This window comes from Mesoplodon densirostris, chromosome 4, assembly GCF_025265405.1.
Source record: "Mesoplodon densirostris isolate mMesDen1 chromosome 4, mMesDen1 primary haplotype, whole genome shotgun sequence".
NCBI lineage: Eukaryota > Metazoa > Chordata > Mammalia > Artiodactyla > Ziphiidae > Mesoplodon > Mesoplodon densirostris.
Genome location: NC_082664.1, coordinates 29,141,083 through 29,160,134, shown reverse-complemented (window position 1 = coordinate 29,160,134; position 19,052 = coordinate 29,141,083). Strand labels below are relative to the sequence as shown.

The 19,052-nt window shown below is 55.6% G+C and overlaps 1 protein-coding gene across 1 annotated transcript; it reads right to left on the bottom strand.

The window, feature by feature from the left end:
• Positions 1-979: 979 nt before the first annotated feature.
• Positions 980-17,235, bottom strand: RPS6KL1 (ribosomal protein S6 kinase like 1). Its single transcript, XM_060095811.1, has 11 exons — positions 17,117-17,235; positions 15,434-15,718; positions 14,023-14,147; positions 12,734-12,826; positions 6,998-7,045; positions 6,483-6,615; positions 5,091-5,678; positions 4,548-4,637; positions 4,299-4,381; positions 2,809-2,904; positions 980-2,542 (listed from the first exon to the last, which is right to left on the bottom strand). Exons 2-11 carry the CDS (start codon positions 15,567-15,569, stop codon positions 2,432-2,434), a joined length of 1,503 nt encoding a protein of 500 aa, XP_059951794.1. The 5' UTR covers positions 15,570-15,718; positions 17,117-17,235; the 3' UTR covers positions 980-2,431.
• Between the last annotated feature and the right edge of the window lie 1,817 nt (positions 17,236-19,052).

Sequence of the window (19,052 nt, the reverse complement as noted above, 5' to 3'; positions counted from 1 at the left end):
ATAGTTTTGCATTTTGCACTTGATTGCCACGTGGGTACCCACATGATCAAGGTTGATTTGAACAGATGAGGGTAGATCACCTCCTAGGAGCAAGTGGTCTGTGAGGGCAAGTGGAGAGGGTTGAGAGCTAATCTGTGCTGACTACCTGTGATAGGCTTGATGGTGTCCAGGCTAAACTCAGCCTGGCTTTTCCACACGCAGTCCCTGCCTGCTGATCTTGCTTGAGGTGATGCCATCTTTATGTGAAGGGCTGTCACGGGAACAGAGTGGCTCCTAGAGGGTAGAACTAGAGCTAGTAGAAAAACTTAAGTTCAGTGAAAGGAAGAATTTTAGGTCAGGTTTGGGGCATGGAGCTAGAAGCTTTAATTTCTTTAGTAAACCTACAAAGGAGGTATATTTAGCCCCATTTTTATCAAATGGAAATAGACCGTATGCCCCTTAAGGGCTGGGACCACAGTATTCTAAACTCAGGGCCTAGCAAAGTGCCGGATGTGCAGTGTTCATTGCATGAATGAGGCCCGGAAGTTCCAGAAGCAACTTGCACTTTGTACAGTAGTTGGAGGTGCTCTGACCTGACTGAGGGAGGGTAGCGGAAGGAACACAGACTTGGGAGCGGGCTCCACCAGGCTCTGGCCAGGTCCCATCATTTCCCTCTTTGAATTCCAGTTTTCTCAGGAGCCACCATCTGTTGAAGAGGTCACGGTGAGGGTTAGGTCCACTCCCCTGCACCACCCCCAGGCACCATGACCCTCTGCAAAATGTCTTTTCCTGTTTTACTTCCCACGGAGCCCAGTGCCGCCACTTTCCGGGGGGCTCACGGCTGCTCTGCTGGGCACAGGCTGGCGTGCTGTTCACTACCAGCCCTGCTTCCTCCTTCCTAGCAGGATCCAAGCGCACTCTTGGTTATCATGGAGCTTGCTCTGGAGGAACCCTCCCATCTCCCCATCCCCTCTCATTGCGTTAATGAGGCAAAAGGACACCAGAGGCAACAGCAGGCTTTATTGGAGTCGGGGTGGAGGGACGTGGGCAAGCCCCAGGGAGAGCCAGGACCTTCCAAAGGCTGCACCTCCCACGTCCCCAGACGCGTCCAGAGGGCCCGAGGAGCGTCGAGCCACGCCCACAACAGGTCCCCTTGGGGCTGGGCCTTCACAGCCAGACTGGAGGGTGGTGTCAGAGGCGCCACCTGCTGGTGTCGGAGACGCAGGCGGGAAGGAGTTGGCGGAGATGTGTGGAAGTCTGTCTTAGATGCCACACCCCAGTGACAGGGCGAGTCCTGAGAGGAAGAAGGCCCCCAAATCTGGGGAGGGAGTTGTCTTCGGGGGTAACTACTTACCCCAGTTCTTCCGAGACCAGAAACGTTTTGCTTCCAGGTAAAAGCTTGGGCAATCATTCCATGTGTTTTGTGGTTTCATTTCAAAAGGAGATGAAGTCCCAGTGGGCAGTGGATTGAGTGGACCCTCAAGACTAAAATGCAAAATGGTAAACAGGACGAACGTCCGAGAAGGGAGTCCTAGTGGGTACAACTTTTCTTCAAGTGGCTTCAGCCTGGACACTGAATGGTGGTCTCCCCTCAGACCCATGGGGCAGGTTTTCCTTTCTCTCCACATGGGTGGGCTAGCCGGGGAAGGGAGCTCTTTGTTTCCAAAATTTCTCTTAAGTGGCAGAGCTGTGCCTTCCTCTCTCCCCCCATTCCTCTTTGTCCTTATTTTCCTCCCCTCCTTTCCTTTTGCTCTGCAGAGTCTAATCACAAGATAAGGGGCATGGTCAGGAGGGGGGAATGGGTTGTCTTGTCCCATTCCCTCACCCCACCCCATGCCCACTACAGACTTCTTCCCTGCTTCCCCAGCCTCCCGACCCCCTGCAAAAGTAGCCTCTGGTGGAAGAGGCCCACTAGTTGCATGGTTAAGATGACCCGCCAGGGCAGCCCTGGTTTGGGACCACAAAGCCAGTGGACTAGTATCCTGAGATGAGCTTCCAGAGACATCCCGAGTGGGGCACATGGCAGATAATGAGTCACAAAATTTCACGGCTCAGCAGGTGGTCAGTAGCTCAGAGCTAATGCAAAGGAAGGCACCTTTTAACATGGTAGGTCCAAGTTCAAGTACAGGGTGTGCACTCAGCAGGTGACTGCTGACTGATGGGTGGAGGGGTTCAAGCTGCCTAACAGGCTGAGATCTCTCTATCCCTCCCACTCAGCACCGTCTGGGAAGGGTTTCTCCAGGACGTGGCTGGGGGACTCCGTAGGCCCTTCCTGGTCAGTGAAGAGACTTCTGAGGCCCAAGGGAGGGGCCCGACCAGGAAGGGCAAGCCGCCTTTCATTCTTTGCCCGAGGGCCGCTGATGAGAAGGGCCAGCTCTGGGTGGCAGGCAAAGAGAAGAGAGGAGATCCAGACCAGTCCAGCTGCTTCCATCGCCTACTCCACCCCCTCCGGTTACCCCACCAGTTTGCTCCACTGGATGGTGCTGAAAAAGGGGTGGGACTTGAGTTTGTTGACACCGCCTCTTCCAGCGCCCAGGCGCCCGGAGGGCTCAAACTGCAGCAGCTGTGGAGAAAGGCCCAGTCAGCACTGGGCAGGCCTTCCTAACCCCGTTGCTCCCTGCCAGCCCGGCCCACAGAACCCCCAGTGTTACCTTGGGAGACATTGGTGTTTGGCCACCAACATCTAGAAATTTGTTGTCCCCATTAACCTCCTGCACCCACATCAGACACCTAATACGCTGGGCGGCTTGTTCACACACAGGGTCTGTCCTCCCTTCTGTCCACCCTCAGGCCAAAGAAGCCGCCTGCTCCGGGCCGGCCGCACCTCACCTCAGTCAGCAGGGAGGCCGCGGGGCAACTGAGCCACTCGGGCAGCTGGAGCTGGGTGTGGGGTTGGATTCCTGAGGGGTGGCTCTGGGACAGCGCCTGGGAAGACACACGGGGCGACCCCAGGAGGGTCTGTACACTCCAATGGCGGCCAGGTTTTATCTTTTTCCTCCTTTGTCACATCTCATGGGGATGATGATGATGCTGATTGTTGCCTCTTGCTTTGGATCTACTGCATGTCAGGCTGTGGAGGATGCCTGAGACCCGTTATCCGTAATTTCCACAACAACCTTCAGAGTAAGTATTATTACCCCAATTTTAAAGACAAGAAGCAGGCTCAGAGAGGTCAAGGGATTTGTGCTGAGTTCAGGGTTTGAACCCAAGTCCCTCTGGCTCCAAGCTTGCTAGAAACATCGGCCTTGGGTTGCAATCAGGGCAGGCACTCTATCAGGAATAGCACCGAAACTTGTCTCCTTATAGAAAAAGAATTTCCATGGGCGACTCATTTGACATGGCATGCTACTGTCAGGGCCAAGGCAGGGCTGTGGCGAGGGAAGAAGGCAGGACCTCTCTGTGCTCCAGAAGGGTGCAGCTGCAGGGAGCAGAGAGGTCTGTCTGGAGGTCAGGAAGAGAGGCAAGAAGCAACCAGGAGGAAGGCCAGGAGCCCTGATCTGGAGAGGTGGTGGGAGGCCAAGAGGAGAGAGCCACTCTGTGGGGCTGTGTGCAGCCAGGGCTCTCAAAGGCCCTGGCTACAGGACCAAACCAGGAGGGAGCCAGGAGGGATCAGTCAGATCTGGACTTCCGGTCACACTGCACCCACTCGGGGCATTTCCTGCTCAAATGCCGTTTGACCTCTCCCTGCTGCCTGACCTAACCAGCCCCAGGTGTGGCGTTGAGCTCACGAGGGAAGATGGAGGGCGGAGGTCACCATCCTGAGCAAAGGGTGCTTTGCCAGGGGAACTTTAAGCTCTGGGTTGACCCAGGCTGGACAGGGCAGCTGCCAGCCTGGGATGAAGGAGGCCCTCTCTCTGGTCTGCCAGCCAAAGTCTGGGGGTTATAGCTCTGAAGGGTGTGGATGCGGGGAGTGAGCAGCGGGGAGAGGAGGCTTGGGGGATGATCCAGTGGCCTTCTAAGTAAAAGGGCTGTGTCAAACTCCACCCGCCCTCCAGATCCAGGCCCGGGCGCTCTCTCCCAGAAACCTTCCCTGATCATCCCGACTCAACTCTCCCTGAGCTGACAGTCTCCCTAGCTATAGCCACTCATCTGGCAGCGGTGCGAAGCGTGGCCATGGCCTGGGTGGGAGTGGCTTCCATGGTCTCTCATGGCCTCGGCAGTGGAGGCGGGGGCTGTGCTGGCAGAATACTGGGCCCGACGGCCAAGTCTCGGGGAACCAGGCAGGCTCTGCCCCAACACCGACTGGCTGGACGAACCCCAGCCCCTCCTACATTCAGTGACACCCACCAGGCCCTACACCCTGCCCACACACCGCTCACCATTCCCGTCAGCAGTTCATACAGCAGAGACCCAAAGCTCCACCAGTCGCAGGCTTCGGTCAGCTCAGAAATCCCACCCACCTCTGTGGGAACAAGAACATACGTGTCTCAGTCTCGCCCGCCCAAGGAGGCGGGTCTCCCCTCCACTCACCCTACCCAGATGGCCCAGTTCCCTCTGTCATCCTCAGCCCCCTGGCTCAACCCACATACAGACACCCAAGGGCTACCCCCTACCCCTTCCCTTCTTGCCTGGGGCGCTGTAGAGTTTGTCCAAAGCCTCCCTGCAGCACTGGGGCTCCACCTCTGACCACTGGCCAAAATACGTGAGCCGGATGTGGCCTTGTCATGCAGTGCATGCAGGGAGGAATAAAAGGGGACAAAAATTGCTATTAGTCATCTTGGAGCTGCACAGGCGTGAGGCAGGGGACTCCAGCATTTCTCCCAACAGCCACAAGGCAGGGGCCAGCGGCTGCGCTGGGCAGACGCTCCCTAGGGGCCCGCCCCCCCACCCCACCCCGAGGCCCCGAAACAACCTGGTCTTCACAGGAGCCTTGCCCTGAGCTCATTGAGGGAAAGGGTTTGTTTCCCAAGCTCAACCCTGGCCAGCCAGGCTCAGCAGAGTCCTTCCTGAAAAGGCCGGGGAGGGGAGGCAAGGGAAGAAGCAGACAACCTCTGCATCCGCTTGACTTTGGGGAAATTTCCTTCTCTGTCTTGAGGCTTCGGGGGCCTCCCGCCGGAGGGGTGGGGTAGGGTGAGGGCCCACTCTTCTGCCCCTGGGCCCAGGGCTCCTACCTGCCTGGTCCAGAAGCAGGTTCCGGGGATTGAGGTCCCGGCACAGCACCCCCTGCTCGTGCAGCGCCTCCAGGGCCACCAGCATCTCGGCCGCCCACTGCCTCACCTGCTCTTCCCTCACACGCCAGGCGGCCCCACCGGCTGAGGGGCGGCTCCGACCTCTGCCTCGGCCACAGCCCCCCAGCACCCGGCCGGCCCCTGCACGAACCCAAGGGATCCCCCGAGGGGGCCCCGGATCAGAGCTCTGGCCGGGCCCCCGCCTGGCATGGTGGTGCAGGTGGCCACCTGGGGCCTTTGGAAGGTCCCAGGAGCAGGAAGGGCCGGTCCCGGCTGAGGGTTCACCTTCAGCCTCTCTCTGGGGTCTGATGGCTGCGGCCCCCCTGGCCGGGGTAAGGCTCTGAGAAGTCCGGGGAGGCTCCAGGGGGATTCCGTCCTGCAGGCAGGTGTGGCCAGGCGGGAGGCGAGCTGGGGTCCGGAGGCTGAGGCGGGAGTTGAGCTGAGCCTTCATCCTCTCCAGGCTGGAGCCAGACCTAGTCCCAGACTGTTGGAGGCACGGCTGGGAGAGCAGGTGGGACCACAGAGTGCCTCCTGGGCCGTGCAGAGGGTGCAGCAAGCATGGGGACGGGAGTAAAAGAGCGTGGGGCCCAGGTCCCTGTCCCACTCCCGCCCCCCCGCCCCCCCCGGCCCCCCCCCCCCGCGTCTTGGGCACGGACCCTTTGCCTTCCAGGTCCTCACCTCTGCTTCCTCCTCTCCCTTAGCCTAGGGTGCCCTCTCTCCTCCTCTCCACCCACCTAAAGCAGCCCCAGCCTCACAAGCTGGCACAAAATAGGTGCTTAACCCCTAAGGAGATGTAAATTATTCTTAATGTCCTTGGTCTAGGTGGTGGGTTCGCCAGTGTTCAATGTATTATAATTTTTTTAAGGGAGAAAAGCGTAATGAAGCTTAAGTAAGTAAAATAAAAACAAGGCCAGGCATGGACCTGCAATGACTGTATGTCATGACCCAGAGATGTGTACCTCATTTAAAAACAAAATCATAGCTGATCAATAAATATCTGCTACGTGACCCAGTTCCTGTCCTTACAGCTTCAGCACCATCACCCCACGGGGCCACTCTGAGGGGTGGGCACAGACTAAAAAAGTGAAAAGAGCCAAGACTGGAGGAGAGGGTGACAAAGGGGACATCTGCATAAATGCCCTCTCACCCGCCCAAGATGTGAACATCCTCCCAGGATGTCCCCTGCCCCCCCTGGCACCACACAGAAGCCCCCAGCAGCCATCATCCTCCAGGAAGCCTAGGTCCCCTGGTCTGTGCTGGGCATCTGGGTTTGGCAGTTTAAGAGGATGAGACGGGACATCCCAAAGGCCTGAGGAGCTGACAGGGCCCCCTCACCTTGCACATGCTCCAGGTGCAGGAAGATGGAGTCCTCGCTCACAAAATACCGCAGCAGCTTGGTCATGTAGGGGACGCCGTGTGGGATGATGGTCAGCCGCTCCCGGCTCACCGCGTGGCACCTGGACAGGCTCTGGGGAGGGAGCAGAACGGGCAGATCAGCTGGGGACCCTCTGGCCCTCAGGGGCAACCAGATGAAGGGTGGGAGCCACGCTGGAGAGCAGCTGCCTGCTCCCAGTTCCTAACTGACCCTCAACCCTCTTTCCACCCTGGAAGGCAGGCCCTCCCATCTCTGGTCCAAGGATGAGGCAGTGTGTGTGTGCGTGTGCGCATGTGCACATTTCTGGGAGGCAGGGTGCATGCTGGGGGCAGAACAAACAGCTGTTGGATTTGGAGGAAGTGTGGGTTTCCCATACGGCTTCTGGGTAGAGGTTCCCCAGGGGGTAGGGGTTTCCAAGAGCTCTGAGAAACTCCAAAGGGGAATGCAGAACGGCAGGGGGTTGGGCGGCACCTGCCTTCACCACGAAGGTCCCTCCAGTCGCTGGGTCCTGGACCAGCTGCACCTGCCGAGGTCCAGGAGGCACTAGTCAAGGCACATGCTAGTTCCCGGGACTCCACGGCCCCAGCCCCAGCCTCCCAGGGTCCTCCACCAAGGCTGGGCTGGGAGGCCAGGCTGTGGTAGTGCAGAGTGTACCCCCCACCGCCAAACTGACATCGAACCTGTCCTGCTCATCCACCCTTGTTAGATCTGCAGGTCTTAGCTCAGGTACCACCTCCTCCAGGAAGCCTTCCCAACCCTTGCGTTAGGCTGGGGCTCCTAATCTGTCTCCAGTGCTCTCTGGGCTCACCCTATCACACTGTGTCTAATTTTCTGTCTCCCCGCTGGGCTGTGAGCTCCGAGAAGGCAGGGACCACATGTCCAGCTCTGTACTCCCAGAGGCCTGCATAGGACAGGGAGGTAGTCGGTGCTTCCCACATGCATGCTGAGTGGTCCATCCTGTAGGGTCTGAGGGTGTCATGGCTGGAAGGGACCTCAGAGCCAGTCACCTCCTCTGATCTCTTACTTTACAGGTGAAGAAGCCAAGGCTCTCAGAATGTGGCCCCAGTGGTGCCCGAGACCATGTGGTCTTGCCATGCTCCTTCAGGTCTCATCCCCTGCCCCCAGCCCCTTCTTTTAAATGGTCTTTCTTTCTGGAGGCTATCTTTGGAGGGCAGCCCACTCCTTCTCCTGTTGGTTTTGCTTGGAGGCAGTGGTCTACCAATTGCTGGGCAGAGCCTTGTTTGGAATTGGGCCCTAGACTCATCTCCATGGTGGGCAGGGGTGGACCCCAGCCATAGGAGAGGACACGTCAGGGGAGGAAGGCGGAAGATTCGGGCCAGATGAGGGGCATGTGGGGGGCAAGGCCAGCACCCTGGTGTTGTGACTTCTTAGCCGTCAGCCTGCTCTGCACACGTTCCCCGTAGTGGCACATGGGAACCAGGCCCTGAGGCCAGGTCACTGGGCAGTGACGAAGGCTGCAGCCTAGGATTGGGGTTCAGATCTTGGGTGAGCGAATTGATTTTCTCATCTACCAAACAGGAATTACAAATGCCCACCCTCCCTTATCACTGGTTTGTTGAGGCCACCAATGGGAAGGGCCTTGGAGGATGTAAAGGCGGTGGGAATGTCAGTTACCACATTTGCCAAGTCACATGGCCTCTGTGAACCTTGGTCTTCTTCACTGCAAAATGGGTCATAGCAGTACCTCCTTCAGAAGGCCATGAGGAGGATTCTATTAAAGCAAGCAACTCAAGTACAGCAGCAGCCTGTGCCTGCCACATAACATTCTCTCAATTGTCTATAGTGACGATTATTAATATCATCACAGGGAAACCCCACACTGGCTATAGAGCATTTACTCTGTGCTAAGGGCTTTATCTAGGTCATTTCGTTTTATTCTCCAGCCCTACCAGGTGAGCATTACTAGTGACTCATTTTACTGATGAAGAAACTGAGGTTCAGAGAAGTTAGGTTGCCTACGGTCCCCCTGCTAAAAAGTGGTAGAGCCAAGATGTGACTCCAGACAGGCTGATCCCGGAGCCCTGGAGACATAACTGCAAATAGGGGCACAACCAGGTGACCTGGTGCATGCCTTCCCCTCTGGGCCTCAGTTTCCCCATCGTCAGTGAGATGAAGGTGGTGGACTCTGAGCACAGGGGCAGCAGGAGTGAAGCATCCCTTCTGACCACTAGAGGTCTCTCCTCCAACAGCCAGAGATGGAGTCCAGCCTAGTCCCGGCTCCTTGGCCAAATTTACGCAAAGCTTGAAAAAGAAAGAAAGAGAACTCTGGGGTCATTTAGGATAAAACTTGATAATTCCCACAAGTGCTGACACCCCGGATAATTCCCCACTGCCACTTGCCAAGTGGGATTCCCCTCCACCTTGTCTTGTCTTGGGCAAGTCTTCTCGTTTACAGCGTACAAAAAAACAGCAGTGAAGGTCGTGGAGGCCAGAAATAAAACTTGATCAGTACATTGAAACAAGTGTGTTAAAAAAGAGAAGAAAAAATACATATATACACACACATCTATCAAGAAAGAATTAGACCAAACCATTAACAGTGATTATCTTGGAATGAGATAGGATGGTGGGGAATTTTTTTTTTCTTTTCTGCTCTAAACTCCTTTCTCTTTCATGATATTTCAAAAGGGTAGAAAAGGGGGCATTTTCCCATTAAACCAAGCAAATAAAAAAATCCCCTTCCTCTTTTGCTCTGTGCTATAGAGCACTAGTTTGTCCCTTGACCTCTATGAAACTCAGTTACATTCTCTGTAAGACAATGATTAAAATGCAGCACTGTCCAGGGACTTCCCTGGTGGTCCAGTGGGTAAGAAAGACTTGGTGCTCCCAATGCAGGGGGCCTGGGTTTGATCCCTGGTCGGGGAACTAGATCCCACATGCATGCCACAACTAAGAGTCCGCATGCCACAACTAAAAGGCCGCACATGCCACAACTAAGAAGTCCACATGCCACAACTAAGACCTGGCACAGCCAAAATAAATAAATACATAAATACCTTTAAAAAATGCAGCACTGTCCAGTAGGACTTTCTGCCATGATGGAAATATTATATATCTGCACTGTCCATTAGAAGCCATTAGCCACATGTGGCTATCAAGCCCTTGAAAGGTGGCTGGTGCCACTGAGAAATAGAATACTTAATTTTAATTAATTAAAATAGTCTGATGTGGCTGGTGGCTACTGTATCGGACTGTACAGTATAACCCTTTTCCTCCTCAGGGTGACCGAGCGGGTTTAATGCAACAGCTTGGCAAACTAGAATGGGCCTTACGAATGTCAGGTGAGTATTGCTATCAGGAAGATGGAAGGCAGTTCTGGTGATGGGTGCCTGCCCTCATCTTTTTAAAAAGGGAAATCTCAGGCTTCCCTGGTGGCGCAGTGGTTAAGAATCCGCCTGCCAATGCAACAGACACGGGTTTGAGCCGTGGTCCGGGAAGATCCCACATGCCGCGGAGCAACTAAGCCTGTGAGCCACAACTACTGAGCCTGCACTATAGAGCCTTCGAGCCACAGCTACTGAAGCCTGTGCGCCTAAAGCCCATGCTCTGCAACACGAGAAGCCACCACAATGAGAAGACCGCGCACAGCAACGAAGACCCAACGCAGCCATAAATAAATAAATAAATAATAAATAAATAAATAAATAAATAAATAATAATAAATAAAAAGGGAAATCTCTTTTTAAAAAATAAAACCCACTGAGTTCTTGGGATTCGGGGACAATGAAAGCTTTGGTGAAACACATTAAACCTTCCTTTTAAAATGTCCACAGTATCAAGGCCAGGAGGACTCCTCCTGGAGCAAACAAATCCAGAAGTTTCAAGCAGGTTCTCAAGCACTAAGGTCCACAGGAGCTGGGCATGTGAGCCAATGGGCAGGATGAGAAAGGGACAGACGGAGGGCAGGTGCCCCATTAAATCGGGCAGCCCGTCCTCTGCTCCAGCTGACATGAATGTGAACCAGCATTTCCAGATCTTCTGATTTCTCAGGATAAGTAGGAAATCTGGACTTCTCTATGAAACCTGCCCATTTTTAAATGCTGATAACTAACAATAATTCAAAAAACACCCCTGTTTGAGCCAAAAACATGGAAGTGACTTGGCTGGTCTTCTCTTTCTTCCCCATCCCTGACTCAGGGCCTGGCTCCTGGACAAAGCTCAGCAAATAGGCAGCATTGTCTCCCAAGCCCCCCAGGCTCCCAAGAGCAGACCCTGGCTCTCCTGGCCTGCTGCCTGCCTAGTCCTTGATCCACCCTCCTTGCTGTTCCCTGCCACCCCCTACCCCTGCCAGTATCTCTTCGGCCCCGAGGGACCCCCGGCTCCCCAGCCCCTTTAACCCTCACAATGGGGTGTTTCTGGGGGCACTCAAGGCTTCCTGAGTGGGGCCTTCTGCTCCCACTGAGTCTGCGAGCTGCTGCAGGCTGGCACTGCCCTCCCACTTGCCTGCCCAGATCTGCCTGGGCAGAGCTGTGGTATGGAATGTGGTGATACTCATCCAGGCCTGGCTGCAGGGACCTGGGCCCAGTGGCCCCAACACCTCTCCTAATTTGGGGAGATTGGTGTTCCTGGGAATGACTCAGAAAAAGGAAGCAGGATTTTAGGAGGGAGGTGGAGTAGGTAAATTGAGTGCCCAAGAAAGTATATAAAAAGAAAGAAAAGAGGGCACTCTCAAGACAGAATGGCTGGGCTTGGCCTGAATTTCTAATTCCCATATGCACAGGCCTCAGAATATGGGATTCCAAAAATGCTTTGCACATGTGTGTCCGGGGTTAAATTCAAATTCGGGGAATTCTGTCACAGACCTCCCTCTTGGAGATTCACTGTGTACATTTGCATCCTAATGTAATGTAACTTTAACTCACTGTTTCCAAAACTTATTTGACCCAGAACCCCTCTCTCCAAAACACCACTGGTTCAGTGGGATCCCACACGGGGAAACAGTGTTGGCTGTCACCTCCTCCGCCTGCCCGGGGCAGCGGCCAAGCCACGTGGACTCGCGCAATGGGAGGGAAGGGCTGGGCAGATGGAAGCTGGCTGGGCCTTGGCTGACAGACTGGGGCCTGTTCCAGGGACCTGGGAGCAGCAGCTGGAGCAAGGCCGGGATGGGAAGCCTGCTCGCCACACACTCTCGTCATTCGCCTCCATGGCCATCAAACTTGTATCAAATGCTTTAGCGTGTGCCAGGCCTTTCCCTCGAATCATTTCACTTTAGTTCCCACGTCACGCTGGGTGGGGCGGGGCTGGGTGGGAGGATCCTTACCCCACTTCCAGATGAGGAAACCAGTGCCCAGACAGGGAAAGGAGGTCGTCTGTGACCACGCAGTGCCAGCCCGGGCAGCACTTCCCCCTCGGCATGTCGGGGAGCACGCACCGGTCCCCTTTTCTCTGCGGGCTCCCAGACCCATCCAAATCCCCCGTGAGTGTTTTAAATTACAGGTGCCTGGGCTCAACCCTAGAAATTCTGACTCAGTGGGTTTGGGATGGGGCCTGGGCATCTGTATTTTTAGGAAGCTCCCCCAGGGGATTCTGATAAACAGCCAGTTTGAGGAAAAAAACGCTTTAGCAAATATTCAGGTATCCCTGGGCTGGGGCGGAGAGCGATCAAATATTGGCTCAAATCTCATTTGACCCAACTTGTCCGTCCTTCTGATGAGTGTCCCAGGTTCAGGTTTGGCGGTCAGCTCCTATCTTCCTGTCTGCCCTGACTTAAGGGAAAAGATCCTAGATGGGGTCAGGATGGGGGGTGGCCGGAGGAGCCAGGAGAGAAAGGGCAGAGCTGCCAAGGCCCTGGACAAGGCACCAGCCCGCTTCGACCGTCCGCAGAACGGGTTTCTGGAGATAAGCGCACTCCCGCCGCTGGAACCTCTGGGCTGTGCTAGGTAGGGAGGCTCCTGGCTGCAGTCCTGGGGAAGTGGAAGTGGGGCCGGCAGGGCAGCGCGGGCTGGCTGGGCGCCCCGGAGGGAGCGGCTTTCTGCGTCTGAGCTGGCGGGCTGTGGAGAGGAGCTGCGCGCCCCTGCTTCTTCCTCACGCTTTCCTTTCCAGAGCTGACAGATGCGGGCTGGGGTGGAGGAAGGGTGCGGGGCCGCCACAGCTGCTCTCCTCCCCATGGACCCTCTGACCCCTTTCCAACACCTGCCCCTCCGAATTATACGCAACTCCTCCTCCCACACCCCGGGCGGTGCTCACTCACCTTCTCGATGACCGCGACCACCTTGCAGCCCCTCAGCTGCTCTAGGGCAGAGCTCAGTGTGCGGATGGGCCGCAGCCTCAGGCTGCTAAAACCCTGCAGAGTCAGGACAGAGCCACGTAGCGGCCTCAGGGTGAGTCCTCCTCAGCCACGACCTTCTCACCAGGCAGTGGGCAGGGCCCCGGCTGCCAGGAGAGCAGTGGCCACAGAGGGCAGGACCGGGGTACAGGCAGGGCCCACCTCACAGGGACAGACTGAGCAGAGAAGCAGGCCTTGGTCCAGGGTGGCCAGGCCACCCTCTCAGCTCGGTCCCCACCTAGTCCTCCTCCCAGGCCCAGGGAGTTCTCAGGGCTTCAGAAACCCCCTCTCAGAAGCCCCGTCCACAGGAGGCAGATGTGCCCGGGGAGGGGGGAAGTAACCTGGGAACATGTGCGTCTTGGGGAACACGCCTCGAAGACCAAGGCATGTGGCCCAGGCACCTGTTTTGGGAGAAGCAGCTTACAAGGTGCAGCAAGCCTAGAAGGGGTGTGTATGTGCACACCTGTGGGCTTGAGAAGTGTGTGTGCATCTTCAACCCTTTCTGAGTGCCCCCTGGGTCAAGAAAAGCCTTATGGGGAGAGGACTTTTGCACATTTATATATGCACATATTCCTGTGTGTGTATATGCATGTGGGTATTTGTGTCTGCTCCGAATACTCACTGCAGCCCAGCCAAACACAGAGAGATCTGGGGGCCTGAGTGTGCACATAGGTGAGCACGTGTACGGGCCATGCGTGAGGGTGGGAAGGTAGGGGTGTGTGTGTGTGTGTGTGTGTGTGTGTGCTCTGTGGGGGCGTAAGACTGGACTGGAGATGATTCACTAAGCGTTTGGGGAGGTGTGTGTGTGTGTGTACTCTGTGGGGGCGTAAGACTGGACTGGAGATGATTCACTAAGCGTTTGGGGAGGTGTGTGTGTGTGTGTGCTCTGTGGGGGCGTAAGACTGGACTGGAGATGATTCACTAAGCGTTTGGGGAGGTGTGTGTGTGTGTGTGTGTACTCTGTGGGGGCGTAAGACTGGACTGGAGATGATCCACTAAGCGTTTGCAAATGAATGAATTACGGAGAGTGTGGGATAGAGAGGAAGCCAGGAGGAGGAGGGCAGGAGAGCAGCCCTGGCACATACACCAGCCGGCCTGTGCTTTCCACCATCTGCCTCTGCCGCTTGGGAGGGCAGGCGACAGTTCCCTGGCCTGTGGGGTGAGGGCCTCAGCTCTCTCCCCTCAGAGCCCTCAGGACTTTGGGGTCTCCTTACCGTTCCAGGGCTGGCTCCACTGCCCAGCGTCCTCTGCAGGTGGCAATTAAAGATCTCCTCCGCCCGCCGCAGGTACTTGGTAATTTTCAGCTTTACAGCCTCACATCTCTCCTTGTTGGGGTCAACTGTGGGGAGGAGGGGTCCTGTCCTTGGGAGGACGCTGGGGTTTGGGCTCCCAGTGCCTGCCCTCTATCCTCCATAGGAGGTAGTGCCTATTTCTGATGCTGGTCAGTGGATTCTGACCCCCCAACTGTTCTTGGGTCCTCCTCTGGATGGGAGACCAGCAGGGGAGGAGGAGGAGGGATGGTGGCAGGAGAGGTTGGGAACCACAGTGGCCACTCAGCCTACAGCACTTTACAGTTGGCACCTACTACCTCGCTGGCCACCATCACACCCTGGGAAGGGACACAGTGTGGATTTCCATGTCCGTTTTTCAGAGTAGGAGACAGAAGTCCCCAGAGAGCACACGTTCTTCTATCTCTGATGCCCAGGGTGAAAGAGGCCAGAATGGGGATCAGGACTGGAGGGTAAAGGAAGTCACTGGACAGGCATGAAGCCCAGGTACTGAGAGGTCTCATCAGCGGAAGGGTAGGAAGCGTGAATTGGGGCCTGACTCCTACCCCCAGCCTGGCCACCAAGGCCCTCAGGGGTCTCCAAGTGGCCTCAGAGCCAGCCTCTCCCCCTACTTGGAAATGCCTCCCTTTTCCCTGAATAGGCCTCCCCTCTCACCTCCAGGCCTGTGCGGTTCTCCCTCCGGAGCCCCACCCAGCCCTTCAGCTGGACAACATGTCCACCATTCTTCAGTCCTCAGATTAGGGTTTTGACTTCTAGAAAATGCCCTATGCCAGCCTAGCCTGGCCTCAGTTTCCCTCTTCCCTCCCTTCACTTCCTCCTCATTGTTCTTGCCACCTGGGACTATAATAGTCCATCATCAACTCATCAATCTCCCCCCATTAGAATGCAAGCCCCCAGAGGGCAGGACCACAGCCCAGCTCCAGGGGCAGGCAGGCTTAGTGAGCCGAGCGCACAGCCTCTGGAGCCCACACTGTTCCAAGCCCAGCTTTGCCACTTGACACCTGTGGAGTCTCAAGCAAGCTATTTAACTGCCCTGTGCCTCAGTTTCCTCATCTGGAAAATGGGAATAAAAATCATTCTTATATATTTGGAAGTACATGCAAGAACATATACAGTGGTTTGTATTACTGTGAATGGGAAATGAGTTGATACAGGTAAAGCCCTTAGACCAGCGCCTGGTGTATAGGAACCGTTCGATAAATGAGAGCTGTTATTACTGTCCTTTGCAGAGGCCCTGCAGGGCCCACAGAGAGCCCTGCTCACCCAGCTCAGATGGACAGATGGCGGGATGAGCCCTTCACCACTGGCCTCCATCCCTGCCCAGCCCCAGCCTCACCATTTACGCCTCGGAGCAGAACGTCCACGCCATTCTGGTAGTGGCTGAAGGCTGCCTCATAGTCCTCACTGACGTCACGCTCCAGGGCCAGCCGGATCTGTGTGGCTGCATCCACAAGGTAGTCGCGCTTGGTCATGTCAGGTGCCCCCGGAGTGACCCGGTTGCGAATCTGCTCCAGGTACACTAGGGCCTGGGACTGCACTCATGAGCAGGGCTCGGGGTCCAGGCCAGGGCCAGGGGGACACTCACAGGCCACCAGGCTCATGGCTGCCCTGGAGCAGGGACCTGGAGAGAGCAGAGGCATTAGGGAGAATCCTGCTGGGAGTAACACCCCATCTGCACCCTGGTTTCCTCCACTGAGTATTGGGAAGACTAATGCTCGCGTCCAAGGGCTGGAGGGATCAGAGCTAATGTGGGTAATATCCCTCACTGAGCCAGATCTTTCCTAAGTGGTGGTAAAAACAGAATAACATGCTTTGGGCTCTGGGTTTTTTGTTTTCAATTTAAATTCAGTTCATCGAGTATTTCTTGAGCACTTACTATGTGCTGAGCACTGGAGAGAGCTGAGGGTATGCGTGCAAAGGGCCTCTACACACATTAAACATGGAGGTCACACACTCTGAGGCTGAAGCCAGGGCCCGGGGCCCAAAGGCCATTCCTTATACTGTTCCCTCCATCCTGCCTGTTCTCCCCTCCCTGCTCCTCCCATGGGAATCTCATTTATCTTTCAAGGTTCGGCTCCATGGCACCTCCTCGAACAGGATGGATTGCCCCTGCTTTATTTCATTTCCCTAGGTTCTGAGGTCAGTGTGGCCAGGGAGTGAGGACCCCCAAGGAGCCAGGCAGAGAGCCGGACACAGGGCTTGGCCTTAAAGTCTGCAGGCAAATGAAATGACTGAGTGGCAGATTCAGTGCCACGCTGGGTGGAGTTAGAGGAATGGGGTCAGAGCCCAGCCAGCCCTAGGGAGGGGATGCCTCTGGCCTCCTGGCTCTGCTCTGAGAAGGCCAGGAGGCCACGTGGCCTCCAAGGACCGTACAGCAGCTCCTCCTCCCTGAGCAGTGTGCGATACAAGTGGCCAAAGGGATAAGAGCAGTGTCTTCAGGAAAGGAAAGGGCTCAGAGAGAGGCCGGCAGAGCTGCCTTTGCCCGTCACTGCAGCCCCTGCACCTTCGCTCTCTCAGGCCCCATTGGGAAGGGGCAGGGCCCAAATGACCAACTCCAGGTCATTTCTGCCTCTGTGGAGAGAGGGAGGAGAGAACAGGATGGGGAGTGGGGCGGGGAGGAAAACCCACATCGTGAAGCCAGCGGGGAGCTGAACCCTGGCCAGAATGCGGCCAGGAGGTGGAGGGAGCGGGGAAGGGAAGCCGCACCCTCCCCACTCGGCCCAGTCACCAGGGACATGCCGCTCTGAGTCCTGTGCTCAGAGGCACCAAGGCCGAAAGGGCGGGCTGCTCTGTGTCAGGGTCCGGCTTCCGGGGCCACCCGCCGGGCCGGGTCCTTCCGGGCAGAACCGCATAGCCTCGCCTGGACCCAGAAGGCGGCGCGTCCAACCCGCGAGTCCCCGGCACGCAAGGTGCACCGCCCCTCGGGGGTCGCCGAGGAAGGTGGGCTGGGGGAGTGAGAAGAGGGGTCATCCTCTCCTGGGGGAGGGGGGATGGAGGAGGAGCCGGGCAAACACCATACCTGCCCGAGCCAGGAACTCGGTCCGCGTGGCCAGACCCAGCCCTGCCGCCACTGACCCTTCGCCCCCGCGGGGGACCTTGCACCGTGGGCGGCTGCTTTCAGCCCTCCACCCAGGTGCAGGGGTCTGGCCGGATGCAGCTCGGTCATTGGTTGCAGATGAGCTCATCCTCTATCCGTTAGAATAAACCACCAATCAGCGCCCGGCTCGACTTCTGCGGGGCCCTTAAAGCAGAAGCGCCCGCAAAGCGGAGCGCTGGGGGAGGGGGAGGGGGAGGGGGAGGGGGGGGAGGGGAGGGGAGGGGAGGGGAGGAGAGGAGGAGGGATTGGGGTGGGGGTAAAAGCTGCGGAGAGAGGAGGTCCAGAATCTCTCAGGAATGCGGAAGGAGTTGCTTCAGAAATCTAGGCCGACTAAAAGCACACATGCAGCTTCCAGGACTTTTCTCATCCATTACTTCATTCATTTATTCAACTATTTAAATATTATGTATTGAGAGACTACTGTGTGGGAGGAGCTAGACGCCAAGATATCGCGACGGAGGGGACAGTCTCTGCTCATGTCTTCATGGGGTTTACAGTCTAGGGAGGGTTACAGGGATTAAAGAGCTAAAGAATACAGTTGATATTTCATTCCAGTTGTGATCAGAGTTGTGAGAGAGAAGCACCACAGCGGCCATGAGGCAGCAAGGGGAGTGACCTAGTCTTGCGGGGAGAAGACTTTCGGGAGGGGGTGATATCTGAATTGGGCACACAGACCTCACCTGCACCCTAATGCTGCCTGGACTCACACTATTCTTCCCTAGTGCACTTGCTCTCTTCTAGATACCTTTTCATTCCATTCCCTTCTAATTCCCAACACCTCCCCCTCACTCAGCCAATGACCATGCTTCTTCCATCCCTTGAAAATTTAGGAACACAGACTCCTACCCTGCCTGCTATCTGCCTGCTGGCCAGGTCTGCATGCACATACCGTCTCCCCATCTCATTCGATAGATGACCCGTACGAGCCCCATCAAAGGCCAACCTTCCCCTTGAGATCAATCTTGTCCCGTCACCTACTCAAGGAACCCCCTCCGGCAATTCTCCCCTTTCTCTCCTACATCATTAATTTTTGGCTCCTACTGTGTCGTTCATTCCTATCTGAAACAAACATCATGCTGATTCTCCCATCTTGAAAACAAAACAAAAAACACTCTTGGCCTCACTTCTCTCCTATCTACCACCCCAGGTTTGCAGCAAAACTCCTCAAAAGAGATGTCTCCACTGTCTCCAGTTTCTCTTCTCCCACTCTTTCTTGAACCCACTCTGATGAGGCTTTCTTCCCTGACATTGCTCTGAAATAGCTCTTGGTCAACCAGGAGCTCCATGACCTCCTGGGTGCTAAACCCAATGGTCATTTCTCAGTCCTCATCTTACTTGACCTCTTAGGAGCATCTGACCCAGGTGACCACAGCCTTCTGTCTATGCACTTTCTCCCCAGGCTTCCAGGACCCATACTCTCTATTGCCTCCCTCTCACCAGCAGCCCCTTCTCTGTCCCCTGTGATGGCTTCTTCTCTTCCAGATGTTCGAGTGTGGCAGTTTTGGGCATCTTCCTTCTCTCTGTCCTTACTCACTTGATGAGGGATTGCACCTAGTCTCATGATTTTAAGTAGTATTCTTCCATATATTGATGATTCTGTATATCTATTTACAGATATCTTATATTTTCTGTAACCCTTAGCCCTCACCTCTCTACCAGACTTAAATATTTAATAGTCTAATAAAACACCTCAAATTCAAAGAGTCCAGAACCTTGGAAAAATTATGCTGGATGAAAGAAGTCAGACACAAAAGGCTACATACTGTATGATTCCATCTATATATAATTTCCAAAATAGGCAAATTCATAGAGACAGAAAGTAGATGTCTAGGAGGGGGAGATGGAGAGTGGATAATGG